This window comes from Nicotiana tabacum, chromosome 3 (assembly GCF_000715075.1).
Source record: "Nicotiana tabacum cultivar K326 chromosome 3, ASM71507v2, whole genome shotgun sequence".
Taxonomy (NCBI): domain Eukaryota; kingdom Viridiplantae; phylum Streptophyta; class Magnoliopsida; order Solanales; family Solanaceae; genus Nicotiana; species Nicotiana tabacum.
This window is the reverse complement of record NC_134082.1, coordinates 3,371,792-3,399,108: the sequence shown is the minus strand read 5'-3', so window position 1 is coordinate 3,399,108 and position 27,317 is coordinate 3,371,792. Positions and strand designations below refer to the sequence as shown.

Here is a 27,317-nt window from a genome sequence, read left to right as displayed (position 1 = left end):
CGGCCGACCGTTTCATGAGTTGCAATCCCTTTCTCACCATTTCTACTTCTTTACGTGTTGTTCAACTGTATTTCATCATGTCATGTCGATTGCTCTGTGTTTGGGTTAGTCATGGAGTGAAATGAGACACTTAGTCTCTACTTAGGAAGCTTTAGTTGGAAAAGTCAACTGGAAGTTGACTTGTGAGTAAACAGTCTTGGAATTTGGTTTTATAGTTCGGATAGCTTCGATAGGTGATTTTGGACTTAGGAGCGTGTTCGGAATATAATTTGAAGGTCCGTGGTAGATTTAGGCTTGAATTGGTGAAATTGAAAATTTGGCATTTTTCGGTCAGCAGTGGAAATTTTGATACCGGGGTCGTAATGGAATTCCGAAAATTGGAGTAGGTGTGTTGTGTCATTTGTGATGTGTGTATAAAATTTCAGGTCATTCGGATGATGTTTGATAGGTTTTTGGATCGAATTTGGAATTCGGAAGTTTTGGAATCCTTAGGCTTGAATCCGAGGGTGATTTGGTGTTTCGATGTTGTTTTGAGTGTTTTGAGGGTTGCTAAAAGTTTGAATAGTGCTATATGACTTGTTCGTATTTTTAGTTGAGGTCCCGGGGCCTCGGGATGAATTCAGAAGGATAACGGAAAGTTTGGAATTGAAGTTGAGCAGCTTCCGCTGCTGTTCCTGTCATAACCACACCTGCGGATAGGGGACCGCAGGTGCGGTGTCGCAGATGCGTGGAGGAGGTCTCAGAAGCGGTTTTGGTCAATTGGTTTTGGATCGCAGGTGTAGAGCTTCTATCCTCAGGTGCGAGGTTCTAACCGTAGATGCAGAAGTTGGCCCTTAAGTGAAAACCGCAGGTGCAATTATTTTTACTGCAGAAGTGGTCCGCAGGTGCGAGAATTTGTCTGCAGGTTCGGAAATACCTGGGCAGAAACTATGTAAGCCTTCCTTCGCGATTTTCAACCTTGTTCCTCCATTTTTGAGACAGGTTGAGAGCTTTTGAGAGGATTTGAAGAGGGATTCAAGGGATAACGCTTGGAGGTAAGATTTTTGAACCCAATACTCGATTCTATGGCATTATCTTACTGATTTGGCTTGAAATTATTGGAAATTAAGGGTTACAATTGGAGATTTAGGGCTTGGTATTGGAGAGTTTCCATTGAGGATTTGAGGGGCCATTTGGGGTCCGATTTTGATGTTCTTGGTATGTATATACTCGTGGGAGGATAACGATTCTAGTTATATGACTTTTATCAAAATCTAAGACGTGGGACCGGGTGTCGGGTTTGACCAATTTCGTGATTTTGAGTTTTATTTGATGATTTTCGTCTGGGCTTTGTCTCTTTGGCTTGAATTGATGTTATGATTCTGATTTTGGATAGATTTGGGATGATTTGAGGCCGAGTCGAGAGGTAAGGGCATTGCGGAATAGATTTCCATCCGATTCGAGGTAAGTAATGACTGTAAATCTATACATGAGGGTATGAAAACCCCGAAATTTCGTACTATTTTGATAAATGAGGTGACTCACATGCTAGGTGACGGGCGTGTGGGCGTGCACCCATAGGGATTCTGACTTGGTCCGTCCCGTGGAGATTGTATAGTTCCATATTTTGATAAACTTTATATGATCTCCATGTGTTTTAGAAATGAATCTGTTAACTTGGGCTGAAACGTTTGGGGCTTTGTACCGAACTGTTTAGACCCTTAGAGGTATTTTACTATTTCCCTCACATTGTTTTGATTTGAAAACATATTCTCAGTCATGATTTTTTCTATTTATTGTTGATTCAGTTTCATTACTCTACTTTCAAATATATGAAAACTGTTTGGGCTGAGTTCCCTGATTTTCACTGAAACGCCCGAGTGACTGTGAGGTTAATGACTGAGAGAGAGAGGTCGAGGAAGTGACGGTGATGATTATATATATCTATGGATCATGGATCAGGCTGCACGCTACAACGATATATATACTGGATCGGGTTGCACGCCTTAGCGATATATATATTGGATCGGGCTGCGTGCTGCAACAATATGACGCTTGGGCTATAGGAGCCCCTCCGGAGTCTGTACACCCCCAATGAGCGTAGTCGACTATATATTATAGATTGGGCTGCACGCCGCAACAGTTATTATTATGAGATATCTATTGAGCGGTAGTGTTGGGTGTGAGTACTGATTGACAAGAGTTGATTCACGAATGACTGAGAGGCTTGCCCAAGGGTCTATACTTATGAGTGATACTTTGATCGAGGGGCTTGTTTATGAGATTTTCTTTTTTCACTCTTCTTTTATACTGAGCCTCTATTGAAAAATGTTGAATAAATCCTTTAAAGGATTTTCCTTGAAATGGGAGTTTTTACGAGATATTTGGTTATTGAACTATAGATTTTGACTTTGATATTTCTGTTGGGATTTCTGATAAAGTATGTATATGATTTTAAATGCTCGTCACTACACTCAGTCTTTATTTACTTTGGTTACTTAATGAGTTGGCGTAGTCACGTTACTCTCTGCATATTGCGTGCAGATCCAGGGGCCAGAGCCTCCAAGTGAGAGCTGATCGTTGCCTTCAGAGTCTTATTCGGAGATTGCAAGATAGTTGCACGACGTTCGTAGCCCTATCTTTCTCCTTCCTATTCTAGTACTTTATATTTCAGACTTATTTTGTATTAAGCACACAATTTTGAGTTGTACTTAGTAGCTCATGACTAGTGACACCAGATTTAGGCTGTGTTGTTGTATTTACGTACTTGTTTCTGCTTATTTTTATATAAATTTAATTGAGAGATTTGATATTATTCTGATTAAAAAATAAATTTATAAAAGAACTCGATGTTGTAAATGTTGAATCAGCTTGCCTAGTACTGTGATAGGCGCCATCACGACCGGAGTGGTTTGGGGTCGTGACATCAGTAAACAATAGACATGAGTGAAACATAGAGTAAAAGACTCAACATGTATATCTGAATAGCTTTGTGAATCATTTAATATTCAAAATGTCATGCTTATGCGTATAAATGTCATACCATGCATGGGTATATGCGTTCATAACATCATCAAGGCTCTGAGGGCATCCCATCATATCATCTCGGCCACTATGGGCAAATCATCAACGTATGCCTAGCTGATCAGGTGGTGGTGCGTATATAACGCCGTAACCTTTTTCATATCCCATATACATATATATACATATATATATATATAACGCCATCTGGTCATGGGTCAGTGTACATGTATAAATGAATGTAATGTATGAGAAGTACGCTAATTAAATCTTTTGGAACGTCATAAGACCATTATACCTCTGATTGATATCATGAAATAAACACATCAACTTACGTATTTTCTGAAACCCATTAGAGATATAATAATAAGACATATGGGAGTTCAAGAATATAGACATCTCTAATACTTCTATGAATCGAGTCATTTATGTAAGTTGTGCATTTGCTCGTTTCATTTATATCGTATAGATCATGCCAAAAAGAATTAAGGTATAACCTTAACATACTTGAGCTGATTCATTTGACAATTCCTTTAACATACGTCTTGTGCAAAAACACGTGACAGCGGATTGAAGTAGGAAAAAATCCGTATGATATTTTTGAGAAAGATTGTATCGTGCTCTCTTAGAATTGCAAATCCCGTTGCTATTATGTAGTATAACTTCATACTAATTCCTTTATTGAAGATCCGATTCTTGGAGATTTTGGTGAATTTGATCAAACTCTTGTATGGCTTTCCTTGGTAGAACAGTAACGTTTCCATGCCTATCTTTATGAATTGTTGGAGATACTTATAAAATCTCATGTTACTTTGTCTTTTAAATTGCAGAGCTCTTATATTAGAATGGGTGTAGGCCCACTTTATGTGGTGGCTTAACCACATCACCATCTTAATTGCAACCTTATCATAATGACTAATGAGCCATTAATTAGAATTGGGTGGGGGATGTTAGGGGGGATTTAGATTTATCCAAAATTTTACCCCTTTTCCTTAATCAATTTATTAATCCCCGCAAATTCAATAATTAATAAATTACCCACATAATTAAGTATTATCTCAAATTACTTATAATACTACTCACTTTTAACACACCTTAATATCATGGCTATATGTACCTTGTATGACCACATTGGTATGTCATCCAAGATTAATTGTGTACAACCATGCAAGAGTAGATTTATCATTCACAGCAGACACTCTATATAAAGGCTATAAGGTCTCGCTAAATTTAATTAGCGAACTAGTGTAAGAAAATCCCAGACTGCTAACAAATGGGTCTCAAAGGCAAATTAATCGCTCAAATAGAGATGAAGTGTGCTGGAGATTTGCTTCATGAACACTTCAAATCAAATCCACACCAAACCTCCACCATGTCTCCTAATAAGATAACAAATTTCACGTTACATGAGGGTCAGTTGGGCAGTACTGGTTCTGTTGTTAGCTGGAAGTTTGTTCTCGGTAAGCCTCTATTTCCTTTCGAATTTCAATTTGCTTTGGTACAAGTGACCTATTTCTCAGCATTCTCTCTTCTTTTTATTTTGTGATAGAGTGGGTTTAGTACCCAAAAATAATAATTTTTTTTGGAAAATAAGAGATTTTTTTTTTGTTTTGTGTTTGATTAGGTAGGAGAGAATACATTTAAAAAATTATAATTTAGGCAAACACTCTATGGGACGAAATAACATAAGGGTAGTAGATTTGGCCTAGGAGCCGGAGTAGCGGTGGCAAGGAGATGGCGGCTGGAGGGGGTATTAAGGGGGAGGGGTGAGGTTGGGCAGGTAGAGGTAGGGGCGGATGCACCTTTGATGAAGTGGTGTCACGAGATACCGCTTCGTCGGAAAATTTTATTAAATATATGTATTAATACTGTAAGAAAATGGATAAATAGAAAAAAATGACATCACTTGATGTAAATTATCTCTTGATGTGTTGGTTATGTACTTGATTTTGTTCTAGGACTTCAAAGGTTCAAACGTCAATGAGTAATTTTTTTTAACGAATATTTGAGAGATCCTCGGTGGTTAAAATTGTGCTTAAGTAAAATTGAACTCGAGGCATTTACTAACTTAAGATTCAACAAAACCAATAGACTAAGGTTATTTTTTGTCCAAAAATATGATAATTAGAGTTATTATTCCTGTTCTTTTATAAATTTCAATACGGCTTATAAAAATTTCTGCGTACGCCCCTGGGTAGAAGGTACGTAGGAGGTAGGGGTGGAGGTGGGGGTAGAGGTCGGGGTGGAAGTGGGAAATATGGCGGGGAAGATTGAGAAAGAATTTTGAAAAATATTTTTTCTCCTTTTGGTAGGGAATTCTTTTTCCTCCAATTGGAGAATTTCTCCAATTGAAAAAAATGTGTTCATGCAGAAAATATTTGTCACAATATTAAAACAAACTAAACATGAAAATATTGAATTTTTCAGTCATACCTAACATATCCGTAATGTATTGCAATTTCCGTGCAATTAAGGCATGATCTTAAATTTCCGTGCAATTATTTAAAATGTATCATGTATGACATGAGCTTAAATGTTTTGTTTTTTGTCACTATGTTCGTTTTGACAACAGGAGGAAAAGAGAGGCATGCGAAGCAGGTCCTGCACATAGATGATGCAAAAAAATCAATCACCTTCAATTTTGTTGAAGGTGATATGAATGAATTATACAAGTCCATGACAGCTACTTTGACTGCAGAGGGAAACTGGATGACTTGGACCTTTGTGTATGAGAAGTTGAATGAAAACATACCAGAGCCCCTTGATATTTTTGAATTAGCTATTTGCCTCCTCAAAGACCTTGAGCCTCACCATGTTGGGAAATAGATATTTCTTCCCCCTCCCATCAGTATGATGAAGTATTATGGCCATCCTAAATCCTTATGAATAAATAAACTTATGGATAAATAAAACTATTTGGTGTGATATATATTCCCTATGTGTTCTATGTTGCGTTTCCAATGGTAATAATATTATATTAATGAATATGATGTACTTTTGGATCGACTCTATGTAATAATCTAACCTCTCTTTTGGTATTTTTATGTGTCAATACATATTTTGAGACTTTTCGTAGGTTCATATGATAATTGGACTTACTGGTATGGTCGGTTTGGAACCCGACGAGCTCGAGGGTGTTCCGGCACTATTACGTGTAATTTGGAAGTTATAGAGTTCCTTGTATCGACCCTAGCAACATTGATTAGAATAGTTGCATTCGCTTCATTATTCGAGACATTTGAATAGATCAGTATAGTATTATTGGACTTGTTTGATTGTTTAGAGGAGTCCCGGGGTCTTGGATGAGTTTCGGCGGTTGAACAAATTCTGAAGTTGTAAATTTTTCTAGTGCCTTTATTTTGATCGGTTGGGTAGTGTCAGGATCTCGAAGGCTTGTGTGAGCTTGTCATGGTGGCCGTGTGTAATGACCCCGTCGGTCGTTTTGTGTAATGTTGTTACCCTCCATATTTTTGTACGTAAAAATGCGTCGTAAGCAAAATAAAGTAGGAAAAAAAATGAGATCATCTTTAAAGTATATAAAGTAAGCTAATCAATTTACCTCAGAGGATACAAATATTGAAGATCATTATCAACAAGTACAAAGAGGGATGGAAGGTTCAGAAGATAACGGAATTAAAAAAAATAATATTTCGTTGAAAGTCAACAAGTAGGGAATGTTATAACATGTACTTTTTGGATGAGACTAGGTACTTAACATGATAAGGAGGTTATGTCATGACTTACGTTAGTTGTATGATAGTCATGTGTTATGTTTTGAAGTCAAGAGAGTTGTGGAACAAAAGTCGATGAAAGTCATCACAAGTTACTTTCATAAGTTTTACTGAAACTTTGGGTCAAATGTAACTGCGATTTTCTCGCCATATACTTAGGGTTATGGGGTGTTCCACCCATCAAATTAAATATCTATGAGTCTATTTTCCAACTCATTAAACCGTTTATCAATACGACATCGGAGTAGAGAGATATATGCGTTTTGCGAGACTGCACAAATTGCTAGGTGACAAGTAGGTGTGTCACCTACTTGTTTAAATGAGAGGATTAAATATTTTCAAAAGGGGGCTATTTCGGGTTGGCCAAAGAGCCATTAAAGGATTATCTCCTACAAATATAACACCCATTATATAACAAAATAGCTAGAGATAAGCCCCTGCAAAAATTGTTGCAAAAATTAAACACAAAGCCCAATTGATTTTGTCTCCTTTTAAAGTTTCAGTTGGAGGAAAAACCTAGGGTTTGAAGAACCAAGCTAGGATCTGCGGTATTCAAAAAATAAGGTAATTTTATCGCTCTCTTTCATCCATAATTTTGTTGGAAATGTACGTAAAGTCGTTCTATAATTGTGAGAACTCACAAGATGGTAATCGGAAGTCGTGAGCTCAAGTTATTCAACTTTTATGGACTGTTTTATGTTGCTGTTGCATTGTGTGTTTTACTACTATTTTAGGGAGTTTTTGGGCAGAAAGAGTGTGGAGAAACACCACATAAATAAAGGGTGGTGGGTAGGTCGTTCGTCGTAATATTTTCGGGTTGTTTGACACTACTACGGTTGTCGTTTTGCATAAGAAGAGATTGGGGTATGTTGGGCTGTATTGTGATGGATATAAGTCAGGAATTATTATTGTCTTCTTGTGTTGTTGGTGTTGGATCGAATGGGAGGAAATAAAGATTATAGGGGAAATGCCATCCATTTTAATTTAAAATAAGTTTGTCGTTCGTTATGTGATAGTTGTGTCTTTCGTAACTTAATGATAGTATTATTATTGTTTTTGTAGATTAAGATGAAAGGAGAAGAGTTCAACCTGTCATCAGAAAGATTGTGATAAGGTATGTTAAGAGTAAACCTTTCCTTCATTTTTGCATCTTCTTGTAACTACATGTGTTTGATAATAAGACATAAAGAGAAGTCCGTACTCCTGAATTTATGTACATTATCCTAGTCTCATAAGTTATAGTATTCTCCCGTATCGAGACATTATATCCAATTACATATTGGCTTCTCTCAATCAAGAGCATAGAGGGTCTATATATATATAGTATTCATGTATTTTCACCACCTTTGAGCTATAATCGGTGGGCAGGCCCTGTTAGGCAACCTTCTATCAAATGATAAGTTATACACTGAGCCAACTGTGGCCGAACACCTATGAGCGAGCTCGGAATGGATGAGATACCGATCCTAGCATTTGAGCGTCGATGAGAGAGCCTAATGCGGCCAAGCAGTTACATGTTCAGAGCCTTATATGGCCGAACAATTATTTTACATACAATATTGAGAGAGTTGTGTCAATATCAGCAGGTAAGTATATCTCCATATCATCTTTGACCCCCAGTTACTTTCAGTTATTATATTATCACTTTAGTTTCAGCTTTTAGTTATCCTATTGCCTTACATACTCGGTACGTTGTTTCGCACTAACGTCCCTTTCTTGGGGAAGCTAATTTCATGAATGCAAGTTTGGATAGCCGGACTAGTAGACCTCCTCCATGGTGTCTATGTTGAGCTTTATCGGTATGCTCCATGTCCTTTGGAGTTGTCGGGTCTAGGGTTTTGAGTACATATTGTGTATATATGTATTTATATTATGGGTAGGTCGAGGCCCTGTTCCGACTACAGTACATATATCAATACAGGCTTATAGACATATCCTGTCAAGTTAGTGCAGTATGTTGGGATTGTATGCCTTGTATGTATATTTTTTTTGGTTTGTCAGTTGTAGTAGTTATGACGACCTTGTCGACCCAATATTATATTGATACTTAGTCAGATCTAGTTTCCGTTCAGTTTTATAGTTTGTTTCTCAGATTGTCTGGCAATGTGTAACTATAGCAAAAGTATGATATTGTATGTTCATTGTCCCTCAGTATCAAGTTGGTACGCTCGGACAAGTGAGGCACAGGATGTTGGCCTCGCCTCCCCAAGTGTGGGGCGTGAAAAACTTGGTATCAGTGAAGTCCTATCCTAGGGAATCTACAAGTTGTGACTTGTAGGGTCTTGTTTATAGATGTGTTGTGATTCATATTATATAAGCAGGGATCTACAGGCCATTTAGGAGTTGGTTAGTCTTATTTCAGATCCTCGGGATACCGAGAAATCCCTAGCACGTATATTGAGGATACCAAGAGATCTTCGAGATACCAAGATATCCATGGATTATATTGAGAATACCGAGAGATCCTCGGGATACCAAGAGATCCCTGGCTTATATTGAGGATACTGAGAGATCCCTGGCATATATTCAGGGTACTAAGAGATCCTCGGGATATTGAGAGATCCCCGATTATTATCCTTGTGAAGAATGGTATCTCCTTGTGATTGTTTTTGGCCTCTATTTCAGTTATTGAGTTCCTTATATTCCTATATTTAATTCTTATTGTTAGCTTTCAACTGTACTGCTTACCTTATTCTGTCATACCTTATATTTTTATTTATCTCAGTAGGGCCCTGACCTTCTTCGTCACTACCCGACCGAGGTTAGGCTTGGCACTTACTGAGTACCGCTGTGGTGTACTCATACCCTTTCTTCACATGTTTTTCATGTGCAGATCTAGGTACCTTGACTCAGACTTACCATCCTTGAGGCGAGGCGACCCTTCGGAGACTTCGAGGTATATCTGTCGCATTCGCAGACCGAAGAGTCTCTCTCTATTCTTTCTTGTAGTTACAACCCTTATGTATTTACTTGTTTTAGACTATTCTAGAGTTAGAGCACTATGTAATATCCTTAGCTTGTGATTCATGGGTTTTCAAGTTTTGGGGGAGATATTTATTGGATTTGAGAGTTATATTTTGTATGTCAAGCGGCACTTTTAAAACATTGTTCTATTACATTATTTCTGTTTTAAATTATATTCTTCCGTAAATTGATTTATCTTCTGCATTTAGGCTTACCTAGTCGTAGAGACTAGGTGTCGTCACGATGGTTCATGGAAGGAGAATTGGGGTCGTGACACATGTGGTCATATATGGTAAGTTCTTTATGAAGTAAGTCTCTTATAATTTGTTTCCTTTTATGATTTGGATTTTTTATGCTACTAACGTGTTACCCATATGTAGTCCAAGTTTACCTCATTTCAGGCATGTACTTCCATTATTTTTTCTGAGTAAATTGAGAGAAAAATTAGAAAAAACGAGTTTAAAATTTCAAAGTGGATATTGAAGGCTTGAATGTGTAGAAAAACCAGACTAAAGAACTTGTTCCTTTGATACAATATCAAATTCATTGTACCTAGTCTAGTTCATTGTATTAGGCTTATTGAGTTGTAATCTTATATGGTTATATTTGAAGCATTTGAAGAGATTTTTCTTTGGGAGAGAATTCAAGTCTTAGGCTAGAGTTAACTTGAGCATTTTGCTAAAGTCAGAGTGGTCGTAGGCAGTTAAGTCGCTAGGATTTAGTCTCTTAAGTTATAAGAGTTTTGTAACCTGAAATTGATCGTTGTTTTAGTGAAGTTTTTGTGAGAAATTCCAAAGGTGTGTCTTACTCCCTTGAGCAAGGAGGTTTTTTTTTACGTAAAAATCTTCTGTGTATTTAATTTCGCACTTTATTATCTCAGTTGTTTAACGAAGGAGCATATATAAGAACCAAGTTCTTATACAGATGTCTAAGTGGTACATCAACTCAACAATTACCGGGCTATGAATAATAAAGGAAGTCTTTGCACCACAATTTGCAACATCAAGTGCAATTTTCATGCCTGAATTTCCACTCCCAACCACTAACACATTTTTTGCCTTAAACTTTTCTCCATTTTTGTATTGAGTTGAGTGCATGATCTCACCATTAAAACTCTCTATTCCAAAAACATTAGGTATAAAAGCATCACCAAACTCTCCAGTTTCCACCACAAGAAAACTACCGGAATATTCCTTGACGTTGTCGGAATATTCTCCTCCATTATTCCTCCACCTAACACTTAAACCTTTGTTCGTCCTCGAGCAAGGTAAAATCAACCCACAATCGATCGAACAAAATTAAGCTTATCGCTAGCAAGCCACACATTTCAATTAAGCTTAAGCACCCATGACTTTGGTTGATACCAACAATTAGCCCTTTGCATATGCGTTCTCGGACTTCCTTCTCCATGTTAATAACCTGCCAAGTACACTATTGAACAATTCAAACCAATCAAATAGCACATTCGGGATATCTCAACCTCAGAAATTGACTCCTTAGGATAACTACTTTCGGGCCAACTTACTCACTATGGCTGAAAAGTTTAATAAAGTCGCCTATCCATCATGAAACATGTGCCCTCACCACAAAATCGAGAAAGATAGTATGCACACTCAAATAAAATTTGAGCGCAATTTAAGGACTTCAAAACATTTGAAGAATTCTCTCACTCTTTCAATGAAGTTCACATGCGCACAAAATGTACCATATGCTTGCCCTTAATGTCAATCTCTACTATTATAGGCTTGCTCGATCTCAAATCAATTAAGACTTTTCATGGTTATAATATGGGCTAAGGGATGAGTAGGATATATTAAGGAATAGTAGTTCACCCTCCTAAGCACTTTAACACATCACATAATCAACTTTGAGCGCAAATTCTTCAATCCCAACTTCCATTTTTCAACAAAAATCACTCCCGACAACGTTCCTTTTTTCTTTAAGCACTACCTTAATATATCCCCCACTAGCAAGAATAGAACAACAATTTATTCACTTTTCCTTATCTTTTTTTTTCAGATTTTTCTTTTTTTTTTCTTTTCCAAATTTCGCTAGTGGTGTATTATTTTACAAAATAAGTGCCCCCTTCTTTCTTTTATTGGTTCCACTCAAAAGTCACCACACACTCAGTCCCTTCTTACTTCTTTTAGCGCTCATTTTATAATTACAGTGCCTTAAAAGGTAAATAATCAAAACAATGTTAATTAGAAACAAAAAGGGTATAGGCTTGTAATGTGGGTGCCAAATAAAAGTATATAGGCTCAAAAGGGTTAACTAGGGATATATTTGATTTGTGGTAGCATTATAGTTCAAAAGGATCAAAGAAGGGCTAAAATCATATTTCGAACCGAGCAGAACCTAGGATTTTGCTTCAACTCATATACCGGGCAAGTTCTAGACACAAATGTACAACATGAGACTTATACAAAAAATCTCACTACACATTGGCACATGATTCACTTAGGATGACTACATTTCAACTTTCAATCAAAGCAAATACTGAGTTAAGTCCCAATTTTTAATGAACTCAGCACAATAATTAGCACAAGAGTCAAGACAATAAGCCTAAGTGTCACGAGGAAGCTTTTCAACTTTTAAAGGCAAAAACAATCCTCACAAACTCATGGAGAAAGTTATAATCCACATGCTTAGGTCTAACTCTGTTAATACCAAACAAGTCACAGAATATGCTGAATTTAGTCTAAGTCTTTACATGCTACACTACTCAAAAAAGAAAAACTAATACCCGGTTCAAAAATTCATCCCTTGGAAAAGAACCAATGGCCAAAGAAAAATCAAGGGGGATTATTTCCTAATAGATTATATTTACTAACTACTCAAGGCTAAGAAAATCATTTTGTGCTTTTTTGAGGACCTTAATCCCTCAAGAAAACTGTCTAGGAGAACCATCGTCGGGAAAAATCCAATTTTCTATTTTTTTAAAACAAAAACTCTACACTAAAAACGAGTACTAAGCTATGCTAGCACAGAAACTCACCCAAACAATATCCTCACCCCACACTTAAAATTGTCAAAATTCCCGACTCTGCTACTTATCTAACTGTTCTGTGATTTTCAATAACCTCAGGTAGTTATTGAGGCAACTCCATTAGAATATTTAATAGGTATCACGGGAACATTTGAACACTGTGGCAGCCATTCGGTTATAAAATCTCTATGTTTTATAACTAATGCAAAGAATTATGGACCATTTGGGTCTAAGGTTGGGGGAACCCCATTTTCACTTATGATGAAAGAAGGTGTAGCTATTGTGGGATTTCACGGGCATTGTGGAGCGTATCTTGATGCTATTGGTGTTTATTTGCAAAAACTTACTCCTCCTAATTTCGCAAAGGAACCTATGGTTGAAGACATTGAAATTCGTGACGTATGTTATGATTATTCCCTCATTCGCTTAATCACTTCTACTTTTATTTCTTCACCTCATACTTCAGCAAATGAACCTAAAGCAAAAAAGAAAATGAGGCAAATGAAACTATTGTTGAAGAAATTGAAATATATGACGTCTATACTACTTTTTCTCTTACTATCATGAATCGGATAAATTTTGTTTCTTGTTTGTTTTATTTTATTTCTTTCCGATTAATTGTGACTTTATATACTAAACCAACATATGCATGCCACGTGTCTGCACATAAATTTCTTTCATTTAATATGTATTCTTACGTTATTAAATCTCTTAACCATTATAAGTTAGTACTTTCGGTACAAATACCGAGTACGAGCAAGTTTTTGCTATCAGAGACATGTGCATTCACTATTTTATAACAAAGAATATGACCTTATTGATAGAATTATAGACTTCTTGTTGTAAGAATAAAAAAACAACTAAACATTATAAAGCTTATCAATCCTGATTAGTTATGATTTTCACTAAATCGCCAATTCCCCTTTTTAGTGCATAATGTAGTAAATTGAAGAGGGGGGGGGGGGCACCAGCTGAACATATTCTTTTAATGTAGTTGAACATATTCATAGTAAACCATTTTCTTGACATGCTTATTTTGGATATATAACTAGTTACTCAAACTCTAAAAAAATAATATATAGAGAATTAACTGTCTTTCTTTGTGAGAATTTGATATAATGTTTGGTCTTTTGGCAGGTGTCATTTTCTACCCTTCGCAAGGACACTTTCAATGTTCTGGATTTTATAGAGAGCTTAAAGAATGAAGAAATTCAAAAAGCCGTTGACGTGGATCTAACTGAAAAGCTGATATTGGAGTTGGACTTCCTCCTTCTGAATCTCCATCATCTTTCCAAGTATCATGCTGAACAACGTTCTCCATTCATGATAGAATATGAGATTCTTCAGAATGCATGTGGCAGCATAAGACATTTCTACGAGTTGATAGTGAATGGTTGTGTTGGGAATGAATTTTTGAATATGTCTTACCTCAGTTTCAACTAATGGCTGAGAGAGTACGACGCTTCCTATGACATAATCAAATTGGTGGACACTTTCGACTCGTCAAGCTAGCACATCTATTCTTGGAGATTATTCCAACTCAGCTGGAGGTTATGCAAATATGTCTTACAAATTTGAAAGCTTCAACATCATCAAAAGTTGGACACTTTATTAAGAAGCTCCTAAAAACCTCTCCGGATATTCTTAAAGAATATATGATTCATCTACAAGAGCACTTGATAAATGTTATTACCGCTAACACTCTAGGGGCTCGAAACATTCATATCATGATAGAGTTCCTATTAATCATTCTCACTGATGTGCCTAAGGACTTTATTCATAATGGCAAGTTGTTTAAATTCCTAGCGCGTGTCGGAGCACTTACCTGGGACGTATCAGCTATTGGTCGCGACTTAGAAGAGAAATCAAAGAATGCAAAGAGTACCAATGAAACAAACGGTGCAACTCTAGTCTTTCTCAAAAATATTGAACTCCTGAAGAGAGAACTCAAAGATGTTTACTTGAAAGCCCCGAACTCATCTCAACTCTGCTTTCCCATGAGTGATGGATCCATGTTCATGCATCTTCTACTTAGACACTTAAATGATTTGCTCAATTCCAATACTTATTTAGTTGATTTGATAAAGGAAGAAATCGGGCTGGTGAAAGAAAATCTAGAATTCATAAGATCTTTCTTCGAGAATGTTGAGCAGGAATTCTATAAAGATCTCTGGGCACGTGTTTTAGATGTGGCATATGAGACAAAATATGTCATTGATTCAATTATTGTAAGAGACAATGGTCTCTTACATCTTATTTTCTCACTTTCCTTTTCCTTAGAAAAGATCAATCTTATCAAAGAAGGGGTCTTAAATTTATTTGAGAAGAATCCCGAGAACATGGGCGTCATTGTTGTGAACTCTCCCAACAAGCTAGTTGAGCGCAAGTCATCAATACCTAGTAAAATAATCGTAGGTTTTAAAGAGGAGACATCCTTGATAATTAGGAAGCTCACCAGTGGACAAAAAACGCTAGATGTCATTTCGATCACTGGCATGCCCGGTTCGGGTAAAACTACATGGAGCGTACAAAGTGTATAATGATAAGTCAGTTTCTAGTCATTTTGACATCCGTGCATGGTGTACAGTCGATCAAAAGTATGACGAGATGGCGTTACTGGAAAAACTTTTTAATCAAGTTGTTGGCTCAGCTTTGAAATTCGGTGAGAATATTGATGTTGCTGATAAGCTACGGAAACATTTGTTTGGAAAGAGGTACCTTATAGTCTTAGATGATTTGTGGGACACTACAGCATGGGATGAGTTGACAAGGCCTTTTCCTGGAGTTGAGAAAGGAAGTCGAATTATTTTGACGACTCGAGAAAAGAAAGTGGCTGTGCATGCACAACGCCACAGTGATCCTATTGACCTTCGATTGCTAAACCTAGAAGAAAGTTGGGAGTTATTAGAGAAAAAGGTCTTTGGAAAAGAAAGTTGCCCTGATGAACTACTGGATGTTGGAGAAGAGATAGTCCAAAACTGTAAACGGCTTCCTTTGGTGGTTGATTTGATTGCTGGAGTCATTGCAGGGAAGGAAAAGAAAAGGAGTGTATGGGTTGAAGTTCGAAATAATTTGAATTCCTTTATTTTCCAGAAAGAAGAGGACGTGATGAAGATTATAGCATTAAGTTATGAAATACCTGATCCCTTAAAGTCGTGCTTGATTCACCTTGCGAGTTTTCCAAAGGACGAAGCAATTCCCGTCCGTAATTTGGAAGTTTTATCGCTTGCTGAAGGATTTTTGGAGCAGAGAGAGATAAAAAAGGGTCACACCTCCTTTTTACACACCCGAGGGTGATATAAGAGAGTTTTTTCAATTTAAGTGATATTATTCGAAAATGGGATTATTTATTTTTTTCAGAGTCGCCACTTGGGAAAGGTTTGGCTTTTAGTGTCCCAATTCGCCGGTTTATCTTGAATCCCAATTTGAGAAAAATATTCGACTTTCCGAATGAAGTCTGCGAACCAGAAATTCTAAGTAAGGAATTCTGTTGACCCGAGGGAAGGTGTTAGGCACCCCGAATCCCGTGGTTCTAGCACGGTCGCTTAAATTGTTGTAATGGCTAAATATCTGATTTTTATACACGTTATATCTTGTGTGCTTTTATTAAGTTTAAACCGCTTTTATTATTATTTTTAATAGAATTGCAACGTCGTAAAAATGCATCTCGAACCACATCACAATCAATGTACTCGTGGTTGTTAATACGTTTCGACTCCGTTGAGATTTGGATTTAGGTCGCATAAATGCGCACCCAAGTTTAGGAAAGTAATATTATTAAAAACGCGCCTAATGATACTAACACGTTTGCAATTTACGAGGGTCATGAAATTTACTAAATGACACACCTCAAATTCTAAGGATTAAACGACACTTTGACTAAAAACGAGGGCCAAGATTTCGTTATTTCTTAATTAGTATGGCGCGCCTCGAGCAAACTACGATATTCATGATTTGCTCCTTGCCTAAGCAATACATGATTCGTTTAAGCAAATATGGTGCAAGATATTTCATGCAATAATCTTTATCTGGTCAGAATAAATAGACGAATTCGGACCATCATCTAAACAAAATCGGCACACTCTATATAGTATTGCATAAAATACTTACCCAATCTTAATAAAGCGGCTTGGGAATAAGGGTTTTTTTTAGTGGAAGAAAAAGCTTTTATTGGGATTAAACTAAGTTATATGTCAAAAAATAAAAATAAAAGAAAAATTAATATACAAAATCTTCTAGTAGTTGGTACGTACTATTTTTGACCCAAAAATAGAAAGAAATGAGACTAGGCTTTTAATCACCTCTATACAACTTCAATCCTTTCTTTCTTCTTAGTTTTGCCAATCCCTTTTTTCACATGAGAACAGATTCTTGTGGTTGCCATGAAAATATATCGGTTTACAATGGTGAGAAGTGAGTTTTGTCCACTGAAATTCATGCCATCAATATTTAAATATTTCTTGAAAATATTAAATCTCATGTACTAGTCAAATAAAAAATATATAGGAAAAAGTCATTCTTTTCACCTTGGATGCGGTACTTCAATGCAACAAACAAGCAATATTAGACCAAATAAAATTAAAAGAGGGAGACCCATGGATAGCATGATAAATCCATTAACAAGAAAATGAAATGAAACCATAAACCACAACTTAACTTCACTACAACAATCATACCATCATGAAAATATTCATTCATTTCCTAAACTCATAAGATTTAAGCAGAATACTTGATTGAACAAAACTCTAAAACAACGAGTTTATAGAATAGCTACAGCGTCCAACAGTCACAATAAAGAGGAAAGTAATTACACAAAACTATGTGATTTAACTCTTAATTACAAACCCTCTTTTGGGCAGAATATACTAATTGAAAACTCAAAAGAACACAGTGATAGTATATTAAAAGAAGAAAGGGTGTAGACTAGCTTTCTCATTCTTAATTCATGATTCAAGTTTATACCTCAAATGATATCCATAAGATCAAGATATACCTGGAAAGAGGAAAACAAATAGGGGGGGGGTGAGATTTAGCAGACTCAGCAGCAACAAGAATCAGTGTTCAGCAAGCACAAATGACTAAAGAGGACCAACTTAAAACTCACAATTTAGAACCAATAGTATATCAATGGAACACAATCAACAAAACCACACCAAGCAGGGTCCAATTACTTGAATGCAAACTAAATTTAGCTCTTCAAATTGATGAAAATAGTTCAAGAAGAGTGAGTTAAGAGAGATCAGACGATCAAACTTAAACCAACAATACAGTTTTCTATACTTTTATATCATTTCTTCTGGATTTCTCAACTTCCTCACTCAGGTTTTCAAACTGTACAAGGTTGTCCCTCTCTATTGCTCTCCGTCAGATTGTTAAGCTCCCTTGACCTCTCTATTTTTGAGGTTTTTTTTCTTACAATTTCAGATCCTCCTCTTTCTTGTGTTCTACCTCCCTTTTATTCTGATTTCCAGCTCTCTAAAGTGGGCATTCCATTAGTGCATTTGCCACTAACAACTTATCTTTTCAGTTTTTAATTACCCCACTACCCTAGTGCCTTCTTATTTTACTACTAATGCCCATTTCAATCCCCTAAAATCAACCAGTGCCTTTCTCATTACAAGTGTCCCTTCCCTTATTAATTAATTAGTTAGTGCAACTTCCATTACCAATCTCCTTTTCCATTTTTTAATTGTCTACTTGCTGAATTAGTGACACACTATCCTAGTGTTGTTATTAAAAATCAGTTGATGAATAGCAAGCCATTATGTCCAGCTATAACTAATTCGAGCAAACATACGGGCAAATAGCTAAATGAACAACTTCAAATCCGCAGAGAGCAACTACGAAAGAAAAAAAAATCTATAACTGCAGCTTTTTAACTACATTTAATCCACCAGCATTTGTGCAGTAAGGGTGTAAACTGTCCAGAAAACATGTTCTAGGAAAAGACATAAAATACTCCAACATTTCCTATAACAAGTATTTGGCCAGCAACTTAATTTGAATATCATTTGGAATACTAATGGCGCAAGTCTTATCTTTACGGTATCTAACTTGATTTTCCTAAATCAATTAGAACATGAAGATTGCAATTCTACCTTTGCACTATAAGGTAAACATCCATATTTACAACATGACAGTAAAGTAAGAAGAGGACATTTTCCTTTACAGAGCAACCAAAACCCATCTATTGCTATACAGATTCAAACTTATGCACAAATTAAACCATATCAACTCAATCATCAAAACCATGTATATGAAATTAAAAGAGATAGGAAAGAATTGAACCTAGTGTTGCCAATTAATGAGAGTTTTCAACTTCACAACTTCTGGACGCCAACATGGCTACAACAAGTGACATAACTGAAATTTGAACCACAGATGCAACACGGACCTCAAACCGGAAATAACGATTCTGCGAAATGTGACTCCGAACCTCGACAGCGACTCAAAATTAGCAAATTCAACTTTGACTCAAACAAACTCCATCTCGTCACTAGTGAACGCACAAGCTAGTCTCGCGGCAAGGTTAAAGCAACGTAAACAATCCATAAAGCAAAGAGAAATGCTAACCCTGCCCCTGTTTCTGTCCGTTTCCTCTATGTGGATTAGAGATGAGAAAATTAGTTCATCTCTTTCGCTCTTGTTCTCTCCCTATGTTTACGTGTGTGTGTGCGTGATTTTCAGGCTGAACACGCCGCGAATTTGGTGGCTGTTCGGCGACGAGGCTGGGTGGAGTCGTCTGGTTCGTGGTTGGAGATGGAGGAGGGAGTTGTGGCGCCACTGGTTGAGGTCATTTGTTGGGTGGGGAAACGAAGAAGACGGGGTTGGGAGGCGTGGAGAGGACGATGGTCTGGGAGGTGTTATTTGGGGGTGGTGGCTCTAATTAGGGTTGAAGAAGATGGGGAAATGAAAAATGAAATGGAGTGGGGGTCGTTTGTCTAGAGGTAGTGGACCGGGTCGGGTTGACCGGTGGGTTGGGGCTGATTTAGGTAGGTATAAGGGTGTTTAGTTTGGGCTTGGGGTGAATTGGGTTGTAATTGGCCCAAATAGGGTCTTTTAATTAAGAAGACTAATTCTTTCTTCTTCTTTTTTTTCTTTTCATTTTCTTTTCAATAAAAATGCAAACCTAATTTTAACCTTGATCAAATTATCCTAGAATACTAATCTAAATAATAATTATCACACATAATCAAATACTAATAAACTTACACAATTTTGATATTAAACACTAAAATGCGAAGTACGTTATTTTTTGTGATTTTTTATATTTGTAAAACTTACTTAATTAATCCTAATTGTACAATTAAATCCAAAATGCAACATATTTTTCATTCTTCATTTATTTAAACACATAAATATGCACGGACATAGGCAAATAATGACATAAAATAACATAAAAATTCAACAAAAATGCATACAATAAAATCGACAATGTTTATTATTTTTGATTTCTTTGGGAGTAGTTCGTATGGGGCAAAAATCACGTGCTCACAAAAAGTGTGGAAGAACTTATTGAGATTTATCTGGATAATTTAATTTCCAGTAGCTTGGTAATTTCTTTCAATGAAATAGGTGATGATCGGACTTGCCAAATTCATGATCTTGTGCATGACTTTTGTTTGATAAAAGCAAGAGAGGAAAAGTTGTTTGGCGAGATAAGTTCAAGTGCTCCATCATCATCTTCTTCAGATCTGATGCCACGTCAAATGAACATTGAATATCGTAAGTGGCACTTTGGGCATAACAATTTTGTCCTGTTCGATTCAAAAAATAAAAGGAATTCTGGTTATAAAAACCTCTATTCTTTGAGGATATCTGGACACGTATATCATGACATATGTCATTATGATATATGTCACCTAAGACACTTGAGGCTTCTTAGAGTATTGCAAGTGGATAGATTTTCTATCGCGGTAAATGATTGTTTGCTGAATGAAATATGCACATTGGTTCATTTGAGGTACTTAAACATTCAGACAGAAGTTTACTCTCTGCCTTCGTCTTTTTCAAATCTCTGGAATCTGGAAATTTTGTTGGTGAATAATTACGGACCACCCTTGGTGCTATTACCAATAATTTGGAATCTTGTAAAGTTGCGAGTGCTGGGCATAGATAGTTGTTCTTTCTTTGATTTGGATGCACATGAACCAATACTGGTAGCAGATGACTCAAAGTTAGTGAGCTCGAGATTATTACGGGGACTAGAGCTTTCCAATTCGAAAGATATAGAGGATATTTTCAAAAGGTTTCTTAATCTTCAAGAGCTTCGATTTGATCTCAAGGAATCATGGGATTGTTCAACAGGGCAATATTGGTTCCCGAAATTGGAATTCCTAAATGAACTAGAATCTCTCAAAGTAACTTTTAAAAGTTCAAATTCAAATGATAGTGCACTCGCTGTAGAGACAAATCGGCTTTGGGATTTTCACTTCCCTTCGAGTGTGAAAATGTTGTGTTTGTGTGAATTTCGTCTGACATCCGATTCATTATCAACAATAGGAAGACTGTCCAATCTTGGAGAGTTGTACCTTAAAAGTGCATTCATCGAGGGGGAAGAATGGAACATGGAGGAGGAAGACACCTTCCAGAATCTCAAATGTTTGACATTGCCGAGAGTGAATCTTGCTAAGTGGGAGGTTAGAGAGGAATCCTTTCCCGCGCTTGAGAAATTACGACTGCGGGACTGTCGTAAGCTTGAGCAGATTCCACCAAGTTTCGGGGATATTTGTTCATTAAAAAGTATCGAATTACGGAGGAGCCCTCAACTGGAAGAATCTGCTGTGAAGATTAAGCAAGAAGCTGAAGATATGAATAGGGATATTCTGGTCCTTGTTTATAACTGATCAAGTCCTGCGCACTTTTACCCTGAGAAAATATGTGAGTATAGACGAATTTATTACCTCATTTTCATTATATGTGGCAGAGTTTGACTAGTGTAATTTTCTTTTGCAAAAGGCATCTAAGGAATACATCCTCAGACATCTAAATTGTGATGCATTCTCCCAGCTATTTCCGTTCTTCTTTTCTTCATTTTGTGGGTAAATATATTCCAGCATTTGTTCTTTCAAATTGTTGTTCTTGTATAATCTCCTTTCTTCTTCGGCATGGCTTGAATTGTTTGCATATCATATGTTACTCCTCAAGTACAGAAACATACATGGGATTGCTAACTCTGCACAATGATGGGATAATATTCACTCAGATATTGATTAATTGTGATGCAGGCTGCAAGAATCAGCCCATCGACGCATTTGGAGTTGAGGCTGTTGTATCTTTGATCAAGATGTTTCAATAGGAGCTGCTGTACAATATTTGACCTCATGTGCAACAGTAAATGTTATTATAATCCTCCAGTGCCTACTAACGCATGGTATCCCATCGCAAACTTCAGAAAAATGTACTAATCCTAATGCTTTAGGAAGTGGCATTATCTCCTTCAGACACTGATCCATATGCTTATTGTTCTGCAGTTGCAGTTAGCTCTAGATGTGTAGATAATTTTGCTCCGTCTTCTGTGAAACAACAAACAAGAAGCTCACACTTTCGTCCCTCCCAAATCGACAATGCCTTGATTGTTGTTCAATAGCCCGGCTTAACTGCTGTACTAGTTTTGGTGATGCTAAGCTTCGATAGCACTCTGTCACGGACTCGCCAACTTTGGCTGCAAAAGCTAACTCATGATGTGAAAAGTTGTGAGCTGCTTGTAAACTATTCAGAAATCTCTCTTCAGTGCTTGTGAACAGCTATCACTAGTGGTTATAGTGGTGGTAGTGGTGGACGGACGAGCAGTTGGAGTGGAGGTGGTGGAGGAGGTGGAGGGATTAGCAGCAGCAGTTGGGGTGGAGGTGGTGGCTGTGGAGGCGGAGGTGGTGGATGTGGCGGTGGAGGTGGTGGTGGATGTTGAGACTATAGAGATTAAAAATAGTTAAAATTGTCTTCTTTTCTGCTTTCTAGTGTGGCTATATACTAATATGTATAATGGTAACGTCTGCGTACACATTACCCTTCCCAGACGCCCAACAATGGATCGTGTTCACAAGCAGTTCTGAATAGTTTCTTTATACATTACTTTGTGGTACAAGATGAGGGTCTGAGAGGGGAGAGTGAATGAGAGAATAAATCCTCATAAATGTTGCATACTCTAGATCTCTAACTCAAGTAAAACTGCAGTGCCTATACATTTTTGAACTTGCTCTGTAGTATTTTGTTTTTTGAGGTTTAACTTTATGCACTGAAATTGTAAATAAACATTTACAATAACACAAATGGTGCAAAAACTTTTCTCACTATCAATGTATATACTAAAATTTATTATTCCAATCTCATATACATAGAATTATTTACAAGTAAAGAGGTGGTTTCATCGTTGATTCTCACAATTTTATGCCAAAGTGGATGCCACAAGCTATTAAAAAGTATTGAATTTTTCCAGGGTAATGGAGGTGTTGATTAGACTCCCTTTTTAATCTTTAGTATTTTTTAACCGTGGCTTCTTTTATGTTGGTGGCTGTTGGGAATAAACCCCGTAAAAATAGTATTCCCGATATTAGTGATAAACGCAAAACACTAAGTTATGGTTAAATCAACAAGAATAGAAATGCAGCAATAATGACACCAAGATTTTTACGTGGAAACCCTTCTGAATAAGGGAAAAACCACGGCCAAGAAAAGCAACTGATATCACTATAGCGAGGAATTTTACACTGTGTAGTAACGAGTAAAAAATACTCCTAAGACCACTACACCCTCAAAAGAAATAAACACTCTTTTGCTTTTTCCACCTCACTACAATATCTCTCACACTCTATTTTTCTTCACAAACTATTTTCTTATAGTTTATGGAATACCTTGCTCTCTCTTTTCTCTCTTTGTTGGTGTGTAGAAATGAGAGTTAAAGCTCTCCTTTTATAGCCAAAACCTCACTCTCTAAAGCCTACAATATTTGACAATTTACACACCCTTTTCATAATTTCAACAAGGTTGGCTACCAAACCAAACCAAGTCAATAAAATTGGCTACCAAATTATACAAATTCAACAAGGTTGGCTACCAAACCAAACCAAGTCAATAAAATTGGCTACCAACTCATTTGAATGAGATGGACACCATATCAATCTCCCCCTCCAGCCTCATTCATCTAGAGGAGGTAGCACTGTCTTCTAGTTTGAGTGCATGCTGACAAGTTCTTTGCATAACTCGAACTTGTCTCTTGGTACCACCTTGGTCAACATATCTGCAGGATTTTCACTCGTGTGAATCTTTTTGACTTGAAGTGATTCGTTCTCCACTTGCTCACGAATCCAATGATATCTGACGTCAATGTGTTTTGTTCTCGCATGGTACATAGAGTTTTTGCTCAGGTCTATTGCACTCTAACTGTCGCAATAGACAACATACTCCATCTGTCGCAATCCAAGTTCTTGAAGAAATCTCTTGAGCCATATCATCTCTTTGCCAGCTTTAGTAACCACAATATACTCCGCTTCAGTTGTAGCTATTGCAACACACTTCTGCAACTTCGACTGCCATGATATAGCTCCCCCTAAAAAAGTAAACAAATATCCAGTAGTGGATTTTCTGTTATCAAGGTCACCTGCCATATCAGAATCTGTATAACCCTTCAAAATTGGATTTGATCCTCCAAAACATAAGCATTCACGTGAGCTTCCTCTTAGATCCTGAGTATCCACTTTACAGCTTCCCAATGCTCTTTTCTTGGATTTTCGAGAAATCTGCTAACAACACCGACTGCATGAGCAATATCTGGTCGAGTACATACCATTGCATACATCAAACATCCAACGGCAGAGGAATAGGGAATCTTGGCCATTCTCTCTTTTTCCTCCGTTATTGTTGGACACATCTTCTTGCTCAACTTCAGATGACCTGGAAGAGGTGTGCGAACCAACTTAGCACTTTTCATATTGAAGCGCTCCAGTACACGTTCTATGTACTTCTCCTGTGACAAGTAAAGCTTCCTTTCGTTTCTCGAACGAGTAATTCACATGCCCAAAATCTGCTTAGCATGACCCAAGTCTTTCATTGCAAAAAACTTATTCAACTGTTTCTTCAACTCGTCAATCTTAGAAGAATTCCTGCCCACAATCAATATATCATCCACATATAGCAAGAGGATGATAAAATCGTCATCAGAAAATCTTTGTACAAACAAACAGTGATCTGAAGAAGTCTTCTTGTAGCCTTGCTCCCCCATAACAGACTCAAACTTCTTATACCACTATCTGGGAGCTTGCTTCAATCCATATAGACTCTTCTTAAGTTTGCATACAAGATTTTCTTTACCTTTTGCCTTGAAGCCTTCAGGTTGTTCCATATAAATCTCCTCTTCTAAATCACCGTGAAGAAAAGCAGTCTTCACATCCATCTGCTCAATCTCCAAATCAAGACTGGCAGTCAAACCAAGATCTGTCCGAATGGAGGACATTTTTAGGACAAGAGAAAATATTTCGTCAAAGTCAATACCTTTCCTTTGACCAAATCCCTTGACAACCAATCTAGCTTTGTATCTGGGCTTCAAACTATGTTCTTCAGCTTTAACTTTGAATACCCACTTGTTCTTCAAAGCTCTTATGCCCTTAGGCAATTTCACCAACTCATAAGTATGGTTCTCATGCAGAGATTTCATCTCATCTTGCATGGCTTCAATCCATTGATCCTTGTGCTCATCTTCTATAGCCTCCGCATAACATTCAGGTTCTCCCCCATCAGTGAGTAATACATACTCATTGGGTGAATAACGGGAGGAAGGAGTACGAGGTCTAGAAGACCTCCTGAGTGGAATATCTAACTCGTCAACAGCTTCATGAGTATGAGCATCTACCTCATCAACATTAGCATTGTTATTACCATCACCATCAATATGTTGATCTGGAATATGGTTCTGGGCATCACCATCATTATTGAGCCCACCAGCGTCATCCCCATTTGTATGAGGAACTTGATCAAGATTAACTAAACCTTCAGAACTTGAAGATTTTAACTTCTCCGCTTTGTTAATATCTTCAATGGTTTGATCCTCCACGAAGATAACATCACGGCTTCTCACAACCTTCTTCTCAATTGGATCATATAGCCTGTAACCAAACTCATCAAGGCCATAACCAATGAAGATGCACTGCCTTGTCTTGGCAGTTAATTTTGACCTCTCATCTTTAGGCATATGTACAAAAGCTTTGCAACCAAACACTTTCAAGTGGTCATAGGAAACATCCTTGCCATACCAAACTTTGTTTGGAACATCACTTTGCAAAGCAACCGCAGGGGATAGATTAATAACATGTGCGACGGTCAACAAAGCCTCACCCCAAAAGGAATTCGGCAACTTTGCTTCAGAAAGCAAACATCTGACTCTTTCCATCAATGTCCTGTTCATCCTTTCTGCTAAACCATTAAGCTGAGGAGTCTTAGGAGGAGTCTTCTGGTGTCTGATACACTATTGTTTGCAGTATTCGTCAAACGGTCCACAATATTCACCACCGTTATCAGTACGAATACACTTCAGCTTCTTTCCAGTTTCTCTTTCAACTGAAGCCTGAAACTGCTTAAAGACACCTAACACTTGGTCTTTAGTCTTCAAGATGTAGGCCCAAAGTTTCCTTGAACAATCATCAATAAAGGTAGTAAAATAAAGTGCACCACCCAAAGTTCTTGTCTTCATTGGACCACATAAATCTGAATGCACCAACTCAAGCAACTCTGTCTTTCTTGAAGGAGGATGAGACTGGAAAGAAACTCTTTTTTGTTTTCCAGCCAAGCAGTGCTCACATTTTTCTAATTTTGCACTTTCAAAATTTGACAACAATTTCTTCTTGGCCAGAACATTTAGTCCTTTCTCGCTAATGTGGCTAAGCCTCTTATGCCATAACGTTGAAGAGTTATGGCTCTCAACGACATTCACCATATCAACACAGGTAGAGGCTGTAGTCCAGTATAGACCACGACGCTTTTCCCCACGAGCCACAATCATGGAACCCTTAGTGAGCTTCCACTTTCCAGCACCATTGGTACTGACATATCCTTCATCATCTAAAACACCAACAGAGATCAAGTGCAAACGAACATCAGGTGCATGCTTTACATTGTTTAAAACTAGTTTAGTTCCAATACTAGTTTCCAAACAAATCGTTCCAACACCAGCCACCCTAGATACAGTCTCATTACCCATACTCAGAGTTCCAAAGTCACCCTGAGTATAGGATGAGAAAAATTCCTTCCTTGATGTCACATGAGGTGCGACACCACTGTCCACAACCCAGCTTGACTCATCACAAGCAATATTTATCAGATCCGCATCAAGGACTGTAACAAGATCTTCTGTAGTGACGGTGGCCACACGATTGCCATCTTCTTTCTGTTCTTCCTTGTCTCTATTCTCCTTTTTCAAAATCCGGCAGAACTTCTTTGTGTACCCTTTCTTCCCGCAATGGTAGCACTCAATATCTTTAAGTCTGCTTCTGGATTTGCTTCTATTATGTTCTCTATTTTGAGAACCCCGATTCTTGTTTCTCCCCCTAGAGTCAGTCACCAAGACATCTGATGAGGAGGAACCCTGAGATTTTCTTCTCATCTCTTCATTTAGAAGGCTGCTCTTGGCAAGATCCATAGAGATC

General features: G+C 37.3%; 3 protein-coding genes, 1 long non-coding RNA gene and 1 pseudogene across 4 annotated transcripts; 3 read left to right on the top strand and 2 right to left on the bottom strand.

Moving 5' to 3' along the window:
• Positions 1–4,217: 4,217 nt before the first annotated feature.
• LOC142179361 (kirola-like) lies at positions 4,218–5,985 on the top strand. The gene is made up of 2 exons (XM_075249089.1): positions 4,218–4,460; positions 5,573–5,985. Exons 1-2 carry the CDS (start codon positions 4,274–4,276, stop codon positions 5,824–5,826), a joined length of 441 nt encoding a protein of 146 aa, XP_075105190.1. The 5' UTR covers positions 4,218–4,273; the 3' UTR covers positions 5,827–5,985.
• A 4,124-nt stretch (positions 5,986–10,109) lies between these two features.
• Positions 10,110–27,317, bottom strand: part of LOC142174678 (putative indole-3-pyruvate monooxygenase YUCCA10) — a 345,285-nt pseudogene continuing 328,077 nt past the window's right edge.
• Positions 15,153–21,530, top strand: LOC142179608 (putative late blight resistance protein homolog R1B-16). Its single transcript, XM_075250608.1, has 2 exons — positions 15,153–15,938; positions 20,177–21,530. Exons 1-2 carry the CDS (start codon positions 15,160–15,162, stop codon positions 21,528–21,530), a joined length of 2,133 nt encoding a protein of 710 aa, XP_075106709.1. The 5' UTR covers positions 15,153–15,159.
• LOC142179362 (uncharacterized) lies at positions 17,418–19,601 on the bottom strand. Its single transcript, XR_012707366.1, has 2 exons — positions 18,973–19,601; positions 17,418–17,677 (listed from the first exon to the last, which is right to left on the bottom strand). It is a non-coding gene; the product is annotated as an uncharacterized LOC142179362 (long non-coding RNA).
• On the top strand, positions 19,921–22,510 carry LOC142179609 (putative late blight resistance protein homolog R1B-16). The gene is made up of 4 exons (XM_075250609.1): positions 19,921–19,927; positions 20,260–21,564; positions 21,912–22,057; positions 22,158–22,510. The coding sequence occupies exons 1-2, from the start codon at positions 19,921–19,923 to the stop codon at positions 21,528–21,530; spliced, it is 1,278 nt and encodes a 425-aa protein (XP_075106710.1). The 3' UTR covers positions 21,531–21,564; positions 21,912–22,057; positions 22,158–22,510.

Excerpts from the sequence above, each read along its gene's own strand:
- LOC142179608 (XM_075250608.1), top strand. The coding sequence starts at position 15,160 with ATGTCATTTCGATCACTGGCATGCCCGGTTCGGGTAAAACTACATGGA. Across the intron at positions 15,939-20,176 it reads GGATTTTTGGAGCAGAGAGA|CACAAAAAGTGTGGAAGAAC; the intron begins GATAAAAAAGGG and ends AAATCACGTGCT.
- LOC142179361 (XM_075249089.1), top strand. The coding sequence starts at position 4,274 with ATGGGTCTCAAAGGCAAATTAATCGCTCAAATAGAGATGAAGTGTGCT. Across the intron at positions 4,461-5,572 it reads TAGCTGGAAGTTTGTTCTCG|GAGGAAAAGAGAGGCATGCG; the intron begins GTAAGCCTCTAT and ends TTTTGACAACAG.